Raw genomic sequence first — 17,488 nt, 5'->3', positions numbered from 1 at the left:
GATGTTTCTTAAGAAATCACAGAAGAATAAATAAAGTCTGTCATCATCAATTATCAGGGAATAGCATAAGAGACTTCACCTCGGTCCAGTAAAGATTGCTAGTGTAGAAACCATAAATAAGGTGCTGGCAAGCATGTGAGAATAAGGGAATCCATCCATACTGCTGGGGGTAAGTTGGTATAGTATGAAAATCTTTCAGCGTTAAAACAAATACTATGTACTCAGGATTGTTATTCAATATGATGTAAGCATGGCCTCTGGATGTACGTCTGAATGAATTGAAAGTGGTGTGTTGAAGGCATGTGGTCCCATCTTTGTTTTACAATTGTTATTGTAGCATTGGGGGAATGGAGGGAGCAGAGTGTGTGTGGTTCAAAGATGGAGGACAAGAATGGTCGCTAGAGCTCCATTCTAGTTATAATAATGTACTTACTGTAAACGTCAAACTCCCTAAATACTTAAAAATATCTACATGAGAGAACTTGGGATGCTTGTTACAAAGACACAAATCTTTGGAGGGCTATGCTGATTGCCCTAACTCTATTGTTCTGCAGCACATCAATATATAGGTATCACACTCCACCAATAATCCGTGTAGCCATTGTATATTAATTACAATTAAAGCCCAATCTGAATAACTATATTAGATGCATTACAAGCAAAATTTTCGAAAACTGACTATGACCTAGCATCTATTTTCAAAGGCTTATACTTCTTTACACAGGACAGATTCTTATAGAGTACTTTCTATGGGATGGATTCCTATAGATTTCTGCAGGAACCACTGGACTTTTTCTTGCAACCCTGCCAGTCTTTTTACCTTAGAAAACCATAGGGTTTGAGAGTGTTTGTTTTTCCCAAACCAGGACAGGCCCGTGCTAGTATCCCCATGGATATCAAGCACCTGCCATTTTCTGGTCCTGTCGCAAAGAATCCCTTATCCAAGGATCGTTTTGTACACAGGAGGACTTGTTCCCTACCATATGTGGGTCTACTAAAACAAGCAACTCCGTACTGTCTGTGAAAACCACAACCCGTATAGCCAGAAAGGACGGCCATGATGCCTGGGGGGGTCCAGTGGCACACACCTGTCATCACAGCTTTGTGAATACTCGGGTGTGGCTTGCAACACATTTCATCTGCTGCTTCGGTGAACCGCAGGAGCCCGACTGCACTGATAAAATTCCAGGGTGGGCTTGGCTGTGGCCATTCTTCCTCAGTTGCTAGTTCCTCCACCCTACCCACCCCATGATGCCTTCTGGGGCACAGGTCGTCTCCCGTATCCTCTTGGGGGCCCGCTTGGCTCATTCTTACTCTCTGTTCGTTAGTCTTTGCTTCCTATGCCATTTGACCTGGATGAGTTTCCAGAGGACGGTGGCCGCTGGCACCGTGTGCTGAACACTATTTAGAGCATCCAAGGAACACTGACAGCAGCCCGGGTGCAGGCCTGAAGCAGTGTGAAGAGGGGACAGAACCAAGGCAGTTCTTGTCATCTGAACGAGGGACACCACCAAACACAGTGTCATTGGTGGGTGTGCTTGCTTTTCCTCTCTCTGCCTTACTTCATGCTTTGCTCTAGAAGTTCCAAATGGTGGTAATGAACGTACCAGCCCCCAAGCTCCACCTCGGGAGCTAACTTCCTCACTGCAGCCTTCCAAGTCAGAAGCCTTCCCACACGTCCAGGTTCCTGTCAAGGCATCTGTGTGTCCTATCCACCTGCACTTTCAGCTCCTATACACACGTCACACGGGACAAACTACAGCATGTGGTAGCATTTCCCATTTATTGAGCACCTATTTCTCAGCCACAGTCAGAGGCATTTTCAATTTTGTTTTTACATTTATTTCACTCCGTGAGGGTGGAGATTGGAGGGCTGCTGATGGAAGTTGATTCTTTCGAGCGCGTGGGTTCTGGAGTGCAAAAGTTTGTCAGGCTTGGCAGCAGAAGTTCTTTTCCACCGATCCATCTTGCTGGCTCCTGGATTTTGTGTATCATCTATTATGACAATCCCCCAGAGTCTGCAAGGCCTCACTCCTTCCCCATACTTTGCAAGCGGAACACCTGAGACTGAGTCTAAACCCTGCGTTGTGTGGGGGGAGGGCAGAGAGAGCGCTGCAGGGTCTTCTGCCTGGTGTCCGGGTCAAGCTGCTCTCCTGCACAGGACACACTAGAGACGGGCAGAAGCTCTGTATGAACAAAGTTCAAAGATGCGTAACTATGAAAAGGTCATGACCATACCATGATTTGGCTTGCTAATAGAAAAGGTTCTTGTAAAGGCAACTAAAACCCATGACTGTGCAGATATGGAAGAGGAATGCTCATTGTATGGAGAAAGAGAATCTAGTACAACCCAGTATGTGAACAGTCTGTGTTGTGTTCCCGTGCTTGGGTCTTAACAGGTGGGTTGGTGGCCTAAAGTGACAGAATTCAAACTTGGTCCAACTATAGCACACCCCAGTCCCTGACCCATATGTGAGGCCGTTCCTGTCTCCTGCTCCTTCGCCCTGGCCAGCTTTCAAAGGAAACCCATATGACCACTGAAGTCTAGAAATGAACTTTTATTTTATTATGTCAAGAACTCTTGACAGATTTTAATTTTTATTAAAATCCAACTGTAAAGTAAGTGTGAGTCTCTTTCTCTTCAATATAAATTACATGTCAGCCGAGCTCCCTCTTGGCTGCTGGCTTGGCATTGTTCAAGGTGCTTTTAAGGGACAGGGGGCTCTGATTTCTAGATAAAACAACGGCAACACAAGAAAAATAATAAATTAAAACGATTGTAATTGGAGACATTGCCCGGGATATGTTAATTACTATTTGTCACGTGTGCATAGACCAGGCTCCAAGCTTTGGCACTTTAACGCCGTTGTGTGGACAGTTTCCTGTCATCAGTTTGTGTTCATGACACAGAGCAAATGAGCCGATTGTTTCCCCAAAGGGATGGAAAGTTCATGACAATTTCAAATACGATACAGCCCAGAGTTCACTTGTCTAATCTCAACATGTTAAAACAAGAACACTTTTATTAAAATATCCAATACCAGAATAACTTATAATAGCATGAGAAAGAGTGAAGTATCAGTCCTTGTTCCTCACTGCCTGGTGCACATCTGGGCAGGTCTGCTTTGCACTGGTGCCCGTTCTGCATCCCGGATCTCGGGGTATCAAGGACGCAGCAGAAGAGGCCAGTACCTCCTCCCCTCACATAGTCAACACGCACGCGTTGCACCTAGGGCTTGCCGCAGCTGCCAACGGCACTGAGAAAAGAGTAAAAATACACATACAAAATATTTTCATATCAAATTAGCTCCATTACCCTGATGACCCCCCACCCCCGCCCCACAATGCTATGATACAGGAGAAAGTGTCCTACGATGGCCACCAAGGCTGTCGTGTCTGCTCGGCAACCAGAGTGACCGTCGGCGTTAAAAAGCGTTTCGTAAAATAAAGAGAAAACGTCGGTGTGTGTTGTGAAACCAGATGTCATTCACACTTGCAGAAGTGCTTTCCAGCCTAAAACAATTACAAAACATACTACATATCCAGAAAAAATGCCCTCCTCCCCCATAGCCTAGTCTTCTGACTTTGTGTTGAACGTTTGCTCTGTGCTATGGGGTTTCTCCACATTCCTTTGGTTTGCAGTCTTCCCAAGCTGGCGAGGCTGTTACTGTTTGATGAAAAAGACACTCTTCTTCCTTGATAGTGATCATGCTCACTCTGTGACATGACATTTAGTAACAAGGCATTCTTTCTTTCAATGCAAGACTTCGCTTCATTTTTACTTGAATGTCCTACTTGGCAAAAATCAGGAACTGTTTATGTTTTGCTACTCATATGTTTTAAATTTTAAAAATCAACTCTCCTGCATGTATATGTATATCCACGCACAGATTTTTTTCCCTCTTCGTCGTCTTGTCCTCATTGCAATACAAATTGTCCATCGGAATCGGGATTTGAAATGAACCAAATAAAAAGCTTTTAGTCGCTCCATAAGACAGCAGCTTTCATCACAAAGGAGCCCTGAACTCTTAGGCAAACACGATTACAATTTAAAACCAAACTTCAAGTTTAGTTTTACACAGGGAAAAATTCAAAGAAGTGTATAATAAGGCTCTTTTTAAAACTTCAGAAAAAAAATCCCAATTAGTGGCAAAGGGCATTGGGAGAGTTTTCAACATTGCCTGGGAAAAGGATTCCTGATGACAATAGAGTGATTGCAATGTTAAACTCATTTGAAAGTGTCTCTTCTTAAACGTATGCATCACACGGTCCTGATGCACCTTTCATTTTGGATGCTCTAACACATCAGATATGCAAACAAAACCCACATATAAAATTCTCACCATCGCTCTGGAAAGCTCAAAGAAGAGTTTCCAGTCCTGAAGGCATTTAAAAAAAAACAAAGAAAATAAAAGATCACCTCATCTGGGCTGGACAGATCTCCAAGTCTGAACGTGTGAATGACTGAATTTGTTTCAGGGGCTTTCAGCGATTGGCTTTAGTCCTGGACCAGTCTGGAATGATGCAGTCTAGCCAGCGTTGGCGTTGACGGTTTGAGGCACAGCTCTCCACTGTGCCCACGTTGGAGGGAGCTTACCTCAGGGAAGAAGGCACTTACTGTAACGGTAACGCGGACGCTTTATACATAGTTTCAGTAACATAAAATAAGTTAATATTTTTTGATTAAAATGAATTTTTATAACTTATATGTCTTTTTATAGAAGCAACTGATATATTTAGGATAGTTGAACTCAGGAGGTTTAAATGGGAGTCCTCTTCACTCCTGCTTTGGCTCTTAGGATGAGGATTTAGGTTAAAAAAACAAAACAAAACAAAAAAAAAAACAAAAACAAAAAACAAAAAAACAACCAGCCAACCAAACCAACCCACTGACAAGCTCGGCAGGCACTCCCTGGCCACTCTAGAAGTGTGGCACCAGTGGCAGCTTGACTGTCTTTACTTCTGCTATGTGGGAAGACTTCTGGATGATACAGCTGGTGGTTGTCCCCGGCATTTCATCCTTCCCTTGGGCGAGGTTTGTTAAGGCCATGGCTGCGTTGATCTCCTTCCAGTATGTGTCATCCTTGCTCGGCCCCCTTCTGTCAGCAGCACTGCATGTGTGCAAGAGAGAAGAGGAAGGATCAGAGATCAGATCCACGGTGGTTGCCCTGGAGACAGCATCCCAGCAAAGCACCAATGAAATTCCTTTTGCTCACCTGTCACCCTTAGTAGATCCAATGTCTGGGGTGTCTGTAAAGAGAAGCAGGAAATCAGTCATTTGTCTCTTTCTTGGACTTTGTCTTTTAAGATTTATTCCCCGCCCCTCTCCCCTGAGTAGATATGTATGTCCCATAAATGCAGTTAACCTTGGAGGCCAGAAGAGGGCGTCAGGTCTCCAGCAGCTGGAGATACCAGCAGCTGTGAGTCACCTGATGTGGGTGCTGGGGAACCAAACACAGGTCCTCTGATAGAACAGACACTGCTCTTAAACACTGAGCCATTCCTCCAGTCCTGTTTAATCTTGGGAATTGCTTCATTATGGCCAAGAATAAAATTTATCCAGAAGAATGGCTGAAATTACTTTGCTTACAGACACCCCATAACTTGTTAAGGCTATGAAGAAGCCAAGCCTTGGAGGGCAAGAACTGTACAGAAGGCGTAGTGACGATATGGCCAGTGTACTTGTTCAAGTCTCATCTGTCCGAAACCATCGGCACACCGCTGTGTCTCACAAGGCAGATGTAATTTTCCTCAACTCCAGAACAAGGACTTTCCTAGAAGGTTCTCCCAACCTTTATATTCTGCAATTTCCTGAGACTCCAGCCTGGGGGTGGGTGGAATTAATAATCTGGATAGTCAATACATGAGTAACACACCTAATGCTGACATTATATGGAGCTTCTGGTCTACCGGAAGAAACCAGTCTTCAGTCTCCAAAACTCCCCGATCTGCTGTCACGAGAAACGAGGGAGACAGCTGGCTTATGCCAGAGACGGACACATCTGCTCCCCAATCATTAACCAATTCCAATACCATGGAAACAAGATAAAATGCTGAAATGGGTTTTGGGTGTCGATTCGCTTCATCAGTTTAAGGAACATGGCCCGAGAAACACAAAAGTTGACTCATTGGGGATAAAAGTGTGTAGGTCAGGAGTGGGAATGGGGAGGGTCTCCCTATAAGCTCAGCAAACCCCAAATCTAGGTAGTGGATAGCTTTAGTCACCACACCCACTGCCACCATCACTGTCTGCGGTGACAGGAGACAGTCTACTTAAGAAAAGCCTCTCAGGACAGGAAGGAGGCAGACAACACACACAATGTACTCAAAGTTCTCTTCCTATGACCTCTGCAGAACCGTCCTTTCTTGGCCTCAGTCTTTCTCTTTGCCGTCTCATCTTCATTATTTCTCTAGGCCTTTCGCATTTTCTCTAACATGCTTAAGGTATGCCAGGCGGTGCAGTTTAATTCCCAATGTGGAGCTCTAAGAGCCAGAGCCCTGGGAAGCAGAGAGGGAGGAGCAGGTTACCACATAGTCTAACCTGGGCAACAGTCCCCAGGATGAAGAAGATAATCACAAGAAACTAAATGCACGGCTGTGAAAGGTAGCCAGAGTCAGGGCCGTCTGCAGACAGAATCCAGAAGCCTGCTAACAGGGAAGTTCTCTACATGGGGATAGCTTGTTCTGAGCTACTTACAATCTGAGGGACCAGCGAACTTGAAAAAAAAAAAAGAATCAGGAAATCAAAAGTACTTTGGGAAGGCACCCCAAGAATACATGAGATGATCTGCCCTCCCAAGCTCATGTTAGCCTCAGTTTCCTTCCTCTGAACAGTCATTCATCTAATACAGCTCGGGAGAGATATTTGGGTCTGGATGCCATCAGCCTGGGATCCTTTGACCCTGTCGGATTGGCCTGGACAGTCAGGGCCCCACCCACCCTGCTGTGCTGGATAATTTGGGTTTGAAAGTCATTCATGTAAATGCAGTAAAACAGCGATAATTTTTGGTCCACAGAACTTTAATAATCCCGATTTACAGATGCTTCTTTTTTATGAGTCGAGTCTCTCCAGTTTTGCTTTATAAAGTTTTTAAAAATCACATCAATTTAGTAATGGGGAATATGCCTTTCAGAGAGTAGGCCAGCAACACTGGGGATTTTACAGAGGAGGGGGAGAGGAGACAGAGGCACAGAGACAGAAACAGAAGATTCACATTTTGGCCTTTGCTCAATTTTTCCCACAGTTGTTGCCGAAAGTGAAATACTAGGTAGGGGGTCTTCAGTCAATCAAAAGACCTGTCAAAACAGAATGAGATCCAGGAAGTACAAACATTAGGGACCTTAGAAATGACTACGTTCCGATGCTCATGTTCACGGCTGAACCACTTGCCGCCCTCGAAGGGAAGGGAATATGGTTTCCTACCTGACACGTCGGCTGAGAGGGACTGGGGACAAGCAGGAGGCTCGTCACATATGTGCTGTGAGGTAAAGTCCCGAAGATGCAGAATCCTCAAGGTGAGGAGGAAGCCTTGGCCCCAGAGAGGCTAGATGCTGATGGGACCCACAGCGCTTGGCTCCTTAAAGTTACAGCTGCTGAGAATAGAGATCCTGCAACTGGCTGTGGGATTAGAGATGAGCGTGCCTAGGAAAACACCTTTAGATGGGTGTGATAACCCTTCCTATCCTTGTCTGGGCATTACCCACCCTCCCGCCCCCATCTCTGTGTCTCTGTTTCTCTCTGCATGCCTCCTCTCTCCCTCTGTGTGTGTGTGTTTTTAGTGTATACAATGAGTCTACACACACTCACATTTGTGGGTGCAGATTGTGCTCATGATGCATAGAAGGAAAGGTCACAGGATGACCTCAGACCTCTGGTGTTGGTTTTGCTTGTTCACTGTCCTGTACACCTGGCTGGAGGATTTCTCCTGGGTCCAAGGTTTTTTCTGTCTCTGCCCCTGGGGGCACTAGAATTAAAGATGCTTTTACTGTGTGCCCGGCTTTCACATGAATCCTGAGGACTTGAACTTGGGTCCCTCTACTTGCATGCCAGTGTTTCTAATCCAGTGAGGCCTCTTGCCAGCCCCTGCTTCTACAAATCCTAGAGCCAGGTCTGACGTACCAGTCCCGAGGCTGAACTTGACACTTTGTTTTCAGAGTGTACTTGGTGTTGTAAGGTAGGACTGGGTCTGAAGACCGAGACAGACCTGCATGAACAGCAGTAGCTGGGAAACAGCTTGTGCACCTCTCAAGGCGAACACGGCCCCAAGACGCACTGTCGACGATTTTAGACCAGGCGCGGAAACTGACTGTCTTACACAGAAGCTTTTCTGCATCTCCTGGGGTTGAGAGGCTAGGATTGGGAGTTTCCCAGTGTGACTTGGATACTTCAATCTGGACCATCCCTGAGAGGTGGTGACTCCAGTTACCATGTGAGCTACAAAAGGAAGTTCATAAACACCCCCCTTCTTGGAAATATTTGTGCATTTTCTGGACAGCAAAAACTCTAAAGATCTGCTAGTTTGGGGACTTCTTTTTACGGTGTTAAGATGAGGTTTGGGGAGATGTCCCAGACACCTCAGAGACCAGCACAGCCCGAGGAATGCTCAGCAGGTCTTCGATCCACTGATGTTGCTGAAGGCTACAATTTTTCCCTACGGTGTTTTTTTTTTTCTTCCCCAAATCGATCACTTATTCCTCTTTTCTGGTTTGAACTAGTTGCCTTGACATCCGTAGCCAGTGCTTTAGGAGTCACTGGTGGCCATGATGCTCAGGCACCTTCTGTCTACCCCATTACTGTTGGTCTCAGGAGCTCACTTCTGGCAGTACCAGGGGCTCCGGACAGAAGAAGGGAAGATACAGAAGACGTCAGCTGAGAGTGAGGAGGGAACGGGCGGTGCCGCAGGCTCCTTGGCAGGGTTGATGAGCTTACACAGAGCAGGGCCTGACACCGACGGCTCGACTCTGCTCACTGGATCTCACTCTGCAAGTAGCTTGGCTTAGCCTCCCCGAAGTCTGGGCTAAAATGTCCTTTTAGACTCTAAGGTTCCAAAGCTCAGATATGCTGTCAATTACCATAAAAGCAACTGGTTGGCAGGAGCTGCTTGCTGAGCCAGCCAAAAGAGCGTGTTTTAAGACCAAAAAAAAAAAAAAAAAAAAAAAAAGGGAAAGAAGAAAGAGGTGGGTAGTTAGGGAAAATCTTGGATGCTGTAAAACTCAAAGCATGTTGGAACTTAAAGAAGGGCTATCCTCAGTTTGGAGGAGCGTTTCCTTAGAACGTTAAGCAGAAAAACAACCCTATGGAAATGTCAGTTTGCACCCCAGATTCAGCTTGTCTTAGTGTGGGGCTCAGTGCCCAAGGATCCTTTTGGCCTTTGTGGATGCCACTCAGAAGCATGCTGATTCGGAGTTAGATTTCTAAAATAATATCTGTAGGCCCGGGAAGGGGGGTCTCTTTCCTTTCTGTGATGTGTTTTTCAAACTGACTAAGTAAATCCTAAAATTGGAAATGTTTTGTTAAGTATTTCCCAGAAGAGTACCTGTGCCACCACGAGGCAGATAGAATTAAGGAAGATTAAGCCCGTGACTATTTTTCAAATTAAATACTGTGAAATCACATAACAGACATTTCCTTCAGTTAACATGGAAAGAGTAAAAAATAGGGAACTGCGGGAAACAGGGAGTGAAATGAGGGAGAGACACTGAAGTTCTGCCCAGAGGAAAGCAAAACAGGCCATTGGACCAGTTGAGGGGTGGAGAGGAAGCGATGGCTTGTGTTCTGTGGGGACAGATGGAAGGCGGGACCCACCTCACCCATCACCAAGCCTCGAGTCCTCGCAGGGAAATGAAAACCTAGCAGCGTAAATCCAGGCTCTAGAGCAAGCCATGACTCCTCATGTCTGGTTACCAGGCTTCCACAAGGCGGTCAGTTTGGCAGCCCGGGCTGTGGGAGCAGTTATGCATAGCCAAGGTTTAGTTTGTGTGTCTCCCAGAGACACTCCACACCAGACACAGCTCCAGTTTTTACAGAAATGGGACGACTGAGGAAAAGAAGACGGCAAATGTGGAGGACAGAAACACCAACTGTTCCGAGGCAGCAGGATATATACAGAAGGCAGCGGCCACCTCCCATGCATCTCATCCCATCGTAACCCTTAGAATGTTTATTTCCCCACCCCAGGATACCTGGTGGGATATTGCCCCTCCTCCCACACATTTATTTTATTCAAATAAAAGCCATTGGGTCAGCAACATGGCTCGGGGGCAAAGTGCTTGCCTCCAAGCCTGACGGCCTGACTTAGAACCCAGAAAAACACAAACTGGTGTGGCTTATCCTTTGACCGCCACACTCACACCATAACACCCACACTCCCCGCCCACACCCAATGTACACATAAGTGTAATTAAAAATAATAAAGATCTTTTCTTACTTTTCCCTAATAGAAAAGTACTGCCACAGAGAGCCACCATGTCATATTGGTCCCTGAATGAAGGGTCCGCATTATCAGACTATTCGATCAGCACATGGGAACACTGGCGTGACAACAACTCTAGCTGTGGCTCAAATCGTGACATTTTCCGATTGTAATCTGACGTTTTCCAGACATGTCTGCTGAGGGTTCTGCTCTGAGTTGTTCCCAGGGAAAGAAATGATTTCGTATGCACAAATGAATGTATAAATAAAAAGTTACTAATGGGCTTTGCTCTCATTGCTAACAGGTTGAATCAGGTGGTACTTTTATTTCATCTATTGTAGACCAAAAAAATAGTCATTCACATATCAAAATAAGACAGTAATAAAAGTTCACTGTGTAAAACCTGGGAAATGGTGTGCAATAGACTAAGATAGGACACTTAGGCCTAAGAGTGACATTTGTGCACTGGTTAGTTTTGTCAACTTGACAGAAACTAGAGTCATCTAGGAAGAGGAGACGACGGCTGGGGAGCTGAGTGCACCAGGTTGGCCTGTGGATATATATGTATGCCCAAAGTTCGTTTCCTTGGTTAATGACTGATGTGGGAGTGTCCACAGTGAGTGGCGCCACACCTACTTAGGCTGTCCCAGGGTGTATGGGAAGCTAGCGAGTTGAGCAAGCCATGGACACCCCTGCCTCCAGGTTCCTGCCTTGATTTCCTACTCTGTCTCCTCTTGGTGATGGACTATATAATTTGTGAGATGAAATAAACCTTTTCCTTCCCGACTGCTTTTGGTCATGATGTTTATCACAGCAACAGAAAAGGAACAAGGGCAAGAGAGAAGGCTTTCTAGGCACTTGGTACTGATCCATTTAAAACAGGATACTCAGTACATGCATGTTTTAAAGTTTTTTTCTGTGTGTATTTGTGTTTTTCTTGCATGTATGTTTGTGTATTGTGTGTATGTTGGTAACTGAAGAGGCCAGAAGATAGCCTCAGACCCTCTGGAACTGGATTTACAGATAGTTGTGTGATATGATGTAGGTGCTGGGAATCAAACCTAGGTCCTCTGGAAGATTGGCCAGTGCTCTTAACCATGGAGACATCTCTCCAGCTTCATCAGACCATGTACTGGAGCTCTTCTCCTCACCAAACTTCTATTTCTCTCTCTCTCTCTCTCTCTCTCTCTCTCTCTCTCTCTCTCTCTCTCTCTCTCTCTCACACACACACACACACACACACACACACACACAAGAAACAGACGAACCCCACCATTCAACTCTTTTTTTTCCCCTAAAATTGTAGACCAGCCACACAAGGACACCGACAAAGGCTTTCTTTCTCTCCCTATGGTTTGATTTGGGATCAAGGCATCTCTCCATGTCTTAGGAAAGGAGATGTAAGCGAGCCCCCACAGTATCCCCAGGCTTTAGTTAGAGCGATGTTTTAGGAACTTTGCTGGCGCAGTGATCACTTTCCTCTAACTCAGAAGGAATGGCTGTCTGTGGGACAGCCACTGTCTCACAACCTTCAAAGGAATTCGTGGTAATCTTCTCTGGGGAACGGCTAGAGTTCCTGCAGAGTCAAAGTAAAGCATTTAAAATGACTTCTGACCAAAAAGGAAGAGAAAGAAGGAGAACCCCAAGGATGAGACACCCCTGCCTGGAGGGCTAAGCTGCTTCTAAGGGTCCCTCCCAAGTGAGCGTTCTGCCAAGAGGAGTGACTCTAGGTCACTAGCAGGTCTGTTGTCTGTGTAAGTGTCATGAGGTATCTGTTCAGTGAACCAGTGGTGGAGTAGAGCCCATTGGAAATTATACTTAGGGACAATTAGAACATGAAACCAATCTCATCTTTATGGGTAGGTCTACAGCCTTCCCTCACCCCCTTTGCAATATTCCAGCTAAATTATTCATCTCAGGGCCACTGGTTGGTGGCTTCCAAAATCATTTAAGACTCGAAGGAAAAATCTTTCCAAAAATTGAGCCAGTATTTCCCTTAGCATGGCTTCCACATCTGGCCCAACATTCTTTTCCTTCCTGCTACCTCTCATGTGGGCTGGCTCCAGCTAAGGCTAATGATGCCCAGATGTCTTGGATCTGTAGGATTCCCCACCTCAGCTGCCTTTCTGTCAATGCACAATCCTCCTTGGGTCATGTCAGAATATAAAATATAGAAGCCACACCCATTACCGTGGAACCAGCGGGGAAGAACTCTTTATCTAGGGACATTGATATTTCATAACTTCCAGGGTCTACAGTATTGCCGCTAGCAGGAATGCACGGCATTTTTCTCCTCAGGGAAGCACCAATGCCATGATATCCCTGGAAATGCCCTGCGAAGCCCCTTCCTCACAGGGGAACACTGGCCTTATTTTCCCTGTTGGGCAGAGCACATGGGATTCTGCTGGTGAACTTTGTTCACTTCCCTGTGCTTCTGTGTTGGTGAGATGCACAGTTACTCTGGTTCCGGTCACTCCTGGTTGCCTTTGTTCCTCTAAGACATCCAGCCATCCCACCCTCATAGATCTGGACTGATGGATTGAATGTGCAGGGAATGGGGTTTGTAACTTCAAAGGAGCTTCTTAAAATAGAGTATCGCCCGGTGATAACGTTTTGGTTTGCTCTCAGTCTGTTCCACCAACCATTCGGAATGTTCTTGATGTGAAGTGGTTCTGTATAGCATCTCCTTCCAACTGCTCTGCCCTCGCTAAGCTGAAAGCTTCCAGTCTGAGACTTTGCAGACTATGGGAGGGATGGGCTGGCGAGCTGACTGGGCAGAGGGTCTGAGATGACGGCCACTTCTGGCTTCCTGTATTAGCTATGAAGGTTGCTCTAGTATCACGGTGACAGGGGGTAACAGAGATAGAGCCTGGACTCACCTGAGGGCACAGCTGGACCCCTGCTCTCTTCCTGCTGCCTAAGGGATCGCCAGCTCTGTGACTTTCTGCATCTCTACTTCCTCGTTTAGAAAATGGACCGTAGGTTTGTGGGGTGGTTATAAAAAGTGGCATGACAACGTTTTGTAAAACACCAGAAGAGGATCTGAACACACACAGCATGCACACGTAGTATACACACAGCACGTACACACAGCATGCACACACAGCATGCACACACAGCATGCACACGTAGTACAAAGGTCCTTGTTTAAAAACCACTGACTTTCCGTCTCACTTTATTCTCTTATATCTGTAAAGGGGTTGGACGCAGTCACTGAGGGAAGCAGTTCTGGTGAGACTAATAGGAAAACCACTGTGTAAGGAGAGAGTATTTAACTCCAGGCAAAGCCCACCAACTCAGATTAATGGACTAAGAGTGTGGAATCTATCATCTTCAAAGACAAAGATGGTGTTGTTGCTGCTCTTGTGTGCCAGAACACCACAGCACGCCTGGACAAAGAGCCGTGGAGCCACATTAAAGAGCTGCTGACCTCGAGTGTCTGATGGGCTTTGTTACTTCATTTTCTCAAAGGAAATTTTGGAGATGCTGCCCCAAATGCTTCATGCATGAAGGCCAGGTTTCCAGCCAGATCTCGGAGAAATGATTTCTTAGCTCTGCGTGAGCTTCTGTGTGACTCCGTGTTGCAGGGGCGCTCACTGTCTGCAAAAGCATGCGCTATGCATGCGGACTGGGCAGCCAGCTCCGAAACTGGACTCTCGGCTTTGCTCTTTCATATTTGCGCCGGTCTCCAGCCTCCTGTGCTCTTCACGGTGCTGCTTCCCACAGAGCAAGCTCCTGGCCGCCCATCGCAGAACCAGGAGGGCAAGGTTGTTTAACAAACACACAGCTGAATGGCATTAGGCTACGATCTTCTAATACGGCTTTCTTTAGCAAAATAAAAGCCTTTTGAATGGAAAAATATTCACTCGTAATAATCTGGAAATGGGCTGGAACGTCTGGCTCCCCCTGTGCATTCTCAAAGTCTTCGGTATCTCCGAAAAACCATCACAAAGTATTTTTTCCCTCTGATATATGAACTACAGTGTATCTCTGAGTTGGCTCACACTTTTGCAAGGGTGTTCAAATTCCACACATCTCCATCCCCAGAAACGATGCTTCAAGCTGAAAGGGCCTTGGGGTTAAATCTGTCTGACTGCATTAACACCAGGAATGACACAATAAAAAGATGACGTGCGCAGTCATCTTGGCCCTTTCAGGAAAATAGCAACTGACAGTTGCTTTATATTTACAGTTTAACTACTATATTTATTACAAAAGAAAAAACGAAAACATGCTGCAGTCCCAAGATGGGTTCTATCAGCAGCCTTCCTACATTCCAAGTGCAGCCCAACATCCTTGATAAACCTGAACCTCAAAAATGAAGTTAGCTAAGCAGTGCTCTGTGTTCTAGCATTTGAACCACACACACACACACACACACACACACACACACACACACACACACAATACTTGGTACTTGGAGGGCTGGCTCAGAGGGTAAGGGCACTTGCCACACAGGCACAAAGATCCAAATGAGAATTCTCATGGAAAGATGGCCACAGCAGCACACACATCTACAGTCCCAGCTCCCCTGAGGCTAGAGGGGAGCTACGGAGTCAGGAGGATCCCCAGAAGCTTGAGGGCCAGCCAGCCAGCTATACAGAAGAGCAGACAACTTGGAAGAAACACGCAGGAGTTCTGACACAGAAGGCAGAGGCCGGCCCAGTGGGACCCTAGTGCAGGTGTGCATGCTACTTTTTAGTTCAACCCCAGAGGAACGTCTGGGCCTTCACAAGGCAGCACAAGGCAGCGCTTCTCAGACATTTTAAAATCACTGTTGGGTTCCCAGGGTTTTGACAAAGATCAACTAGTCTGTGGCTGAGCACAGCTCGCCGTGTTCTTGGTTTTACTTCACTGTGAGTTTCGATTACAGCAGTTCTGAGCGGTCGTTTATGGTTCTGTAAGGTCCTTCTAGGGGAGGAAAAGGACGCCTGTCCCCACGTGCCTTTTGTCGACTTGGGCAGAACTGAAACGGAAAATGCTCCCCTGGAGGCAAATGATCCATCCAGCTGTATAACTTTGCTTTATTATTATAATTGTCCTATGCTATGACATCGCAAACAGGAGTCACAGGCACTGGAGTCACAGGCACACCCAGCAGCACGTGGCTTTGTAATGAGAGCTGGGGATTCAAAGCCAGGTCCTCGAGTGTGTGCAGCAAGTGCCACTAAGCCGTCTCCCCGTCTCCAGACAGGCTCATTTTTAGTCTGTCATTCCTGTGGCATCCCTGAGAGGTAGCTGCAACGATCTGGTCTCTGGAGAGGACGAGATCAAGGCTCTCAAATCTGCCATTTCTTTTTATAGAAAGCTAACTCTTCTCTTCTCGTGTCTCCCTTCCAGCTGTGTTCATTCCACCCCCACTGAGTATGGTGGCCCTGGGGCATGTCAGAAGTTTATGGGGAAGGTGATGGCTTTTGATGATACAGCTGCTTTCGGGGTCATCCAACTCCTCCCAATGGTCGCTCTTGTGACCCCTATAAGCTCATTGTTCACGGAGTTGGACTATGGTGAGAAACTATTACTTTGGTTTGTTGGCATGCTGGGGTGAGCAAACCTTTGTTCACATCTTCCCCAGGGACGGTTCATCCGCACCCAGAAGTCAACTTGGCAGCTGGCAGGCCTAAAGCGCAGGTTTGGAACTTTGTCTGTGAAGGTGGATTGAGTGGTTGACTATGAACGAGTTATCACCGTCTGGAACCAAAGGACTGAGCAGCGTGCAGTTTGAACAATCCTTCAAGTCCCTACTATGGAAGCTTTAACTGCTAATGTTGGACTTCTGGGAGATGGCACTTTGAGATTTAGGTCTCAAGGGCTCTGTCCTTATGGACGGGTCAGTGGGTTAGTCACTGTTGGTGTAGGATTCTTCAGAAAAGATGGGTTTATCTCTTTATTCTGCTCCCTGACATCCTCTTGCCCTCTCGGATTCTGCCATGGCATGGTGCAGCAAGACAACCCTCTCTAGATGCCTGGATACTGAATATCCCAGCTTGTGGCAGTCTCTTCTTCACAGTCTGTGAATCAATTGTAGAAAATGAACCTAGCAACGTCCCTATTACAGATTCCAGAGACAGAGACTGAGATCTGAGAGTGACTTGTGGAGGGTTGGTCCAAAGGTGGACAAGTCCACTCCACCAGAGCACGTGGGGCCATCCTGTGCTCACAGTCTCTCTTCCAGTGGTCTATCCTGTGCTCACAGTCTCTCTTCCAGTGGTCTATCCTGTGCTCACAGCATCTCTTCCAGTGGTCTATCCTGTGCTCACAGTCTCTCTTCCAGTGGTCTATCCTGTGCTCACAGCATCTCTTCCAGTGGTCTATCCTGTGCTCACAGTCTCTCTTCCAGTGGTCTATCCTGTGCTCTCAGCCTCTCTTCCAGTGGTCTATCCTGTGCTCACAGTATCTCTTCCAGTGGTCTATCCTGTGCTCACAGTATCTCTTCTGGTGGTCTATCCTGTGCTCACAGCATCTCTTCCAGTGGTCTACCAGAAATCAGATGCAAGCCTAATTCATCAGGGCTTCTGTGCTGCCTATTCTTGGCTGTCAACTTGGCCACATCTGGAATTAAATTTTTAAAGCCCCCAAAATGGAGCCACAAATGTTAAGATTTTTTTCTTGCTTAGTTTGAAGTGGGAAAATCCATTTCTAATGCGGATCTTTGAGGTGGGAAGACACATCTTTAATCCAGATCTATTGAGGTGGGAAGACATAGGAGGACGATTTTGCTCTTTGCCTGCCCTTACCCACCTAGCAAGTCATCCCTTCACTGGCTTTAGAGTCTACATCTTCAGGGTCCCATCAAACTGAAAACTAATTGATATATCTGAGCAACTATGGATTCTTGGACCTCCCGCCTACGGTAGTCATTGTGGGGTTAGGTAGATCACCCGAAAGCCATTCTATTAACCCCCTTCTCTCTAATGCCACTGCTCCACACAACAACTCCAGCCGTCTAATCCATGAGGGCATTGCTGTGTTGGTGCAAGACATTGCAGAACATTGCAAGATAACCACACAGCTGTGGAAGTGTGCACATGGTAGTGTGCACATGGCCTGTGCAGATTCAAGCCAGAGACGCTCGA

At 46.4% G+C, this 17,488-nt stretch overlaps 1 protein-coding gene across 3 annotated transcripts in view; it reads right to left on the bottom strand.

Annotated features, from left to right (window-relative positions):
- Positions 1–2,999: 2,999 nt before the first annotated feature.
- Positions 3,000–17,488, bottom strand: part of MKX (mohawk homeobox) — a 63,611-nt gene continuing 49,122 nt past the window's right edge. For 2 of the 3 annotated variants that reach the window (XM_080916708.1, XM_080916709.1), the window contains exons 6-8: positions 5,217–5,250; positions 4,961–5,111; positions 3,000–3,257 (exon numbers count right to left, since the gene is read on the bottom strand). In XM_080916708.1, coding sequence (XP_080772834.1) covers positions 3,210–3,257; positions 4,961–5,111; positions 5,217–5,250 — 233 coding nt within the window. In that variant the 3' untranslated portion in view covers positions 3,000–3,209. Of the gene's footprint in view, positions 3,258–3,365; positions 5,112–5,216; positions 5,251–17,488 lie in introns of those variants that run through there. The other variant, XM_080916710.1, reaches the window with a different exon arrangement.

Source organism: Micromys minutus, assembly GCF_963924665.1.
Source record: "Micromys minutus genome assembly, chromosome: 5".
Classification (NCBI taxonomy): domain Eukaryota; kingdom Metazoa; phylum Chordata; class Mammalia; order Rodentia; family Muridae; genus Micromys; species Micromys minutus.
Note: the sequence above shows the minus strand (reverse complement) of the source record. Positions and strands in the feature narration are given on the sequence as shown.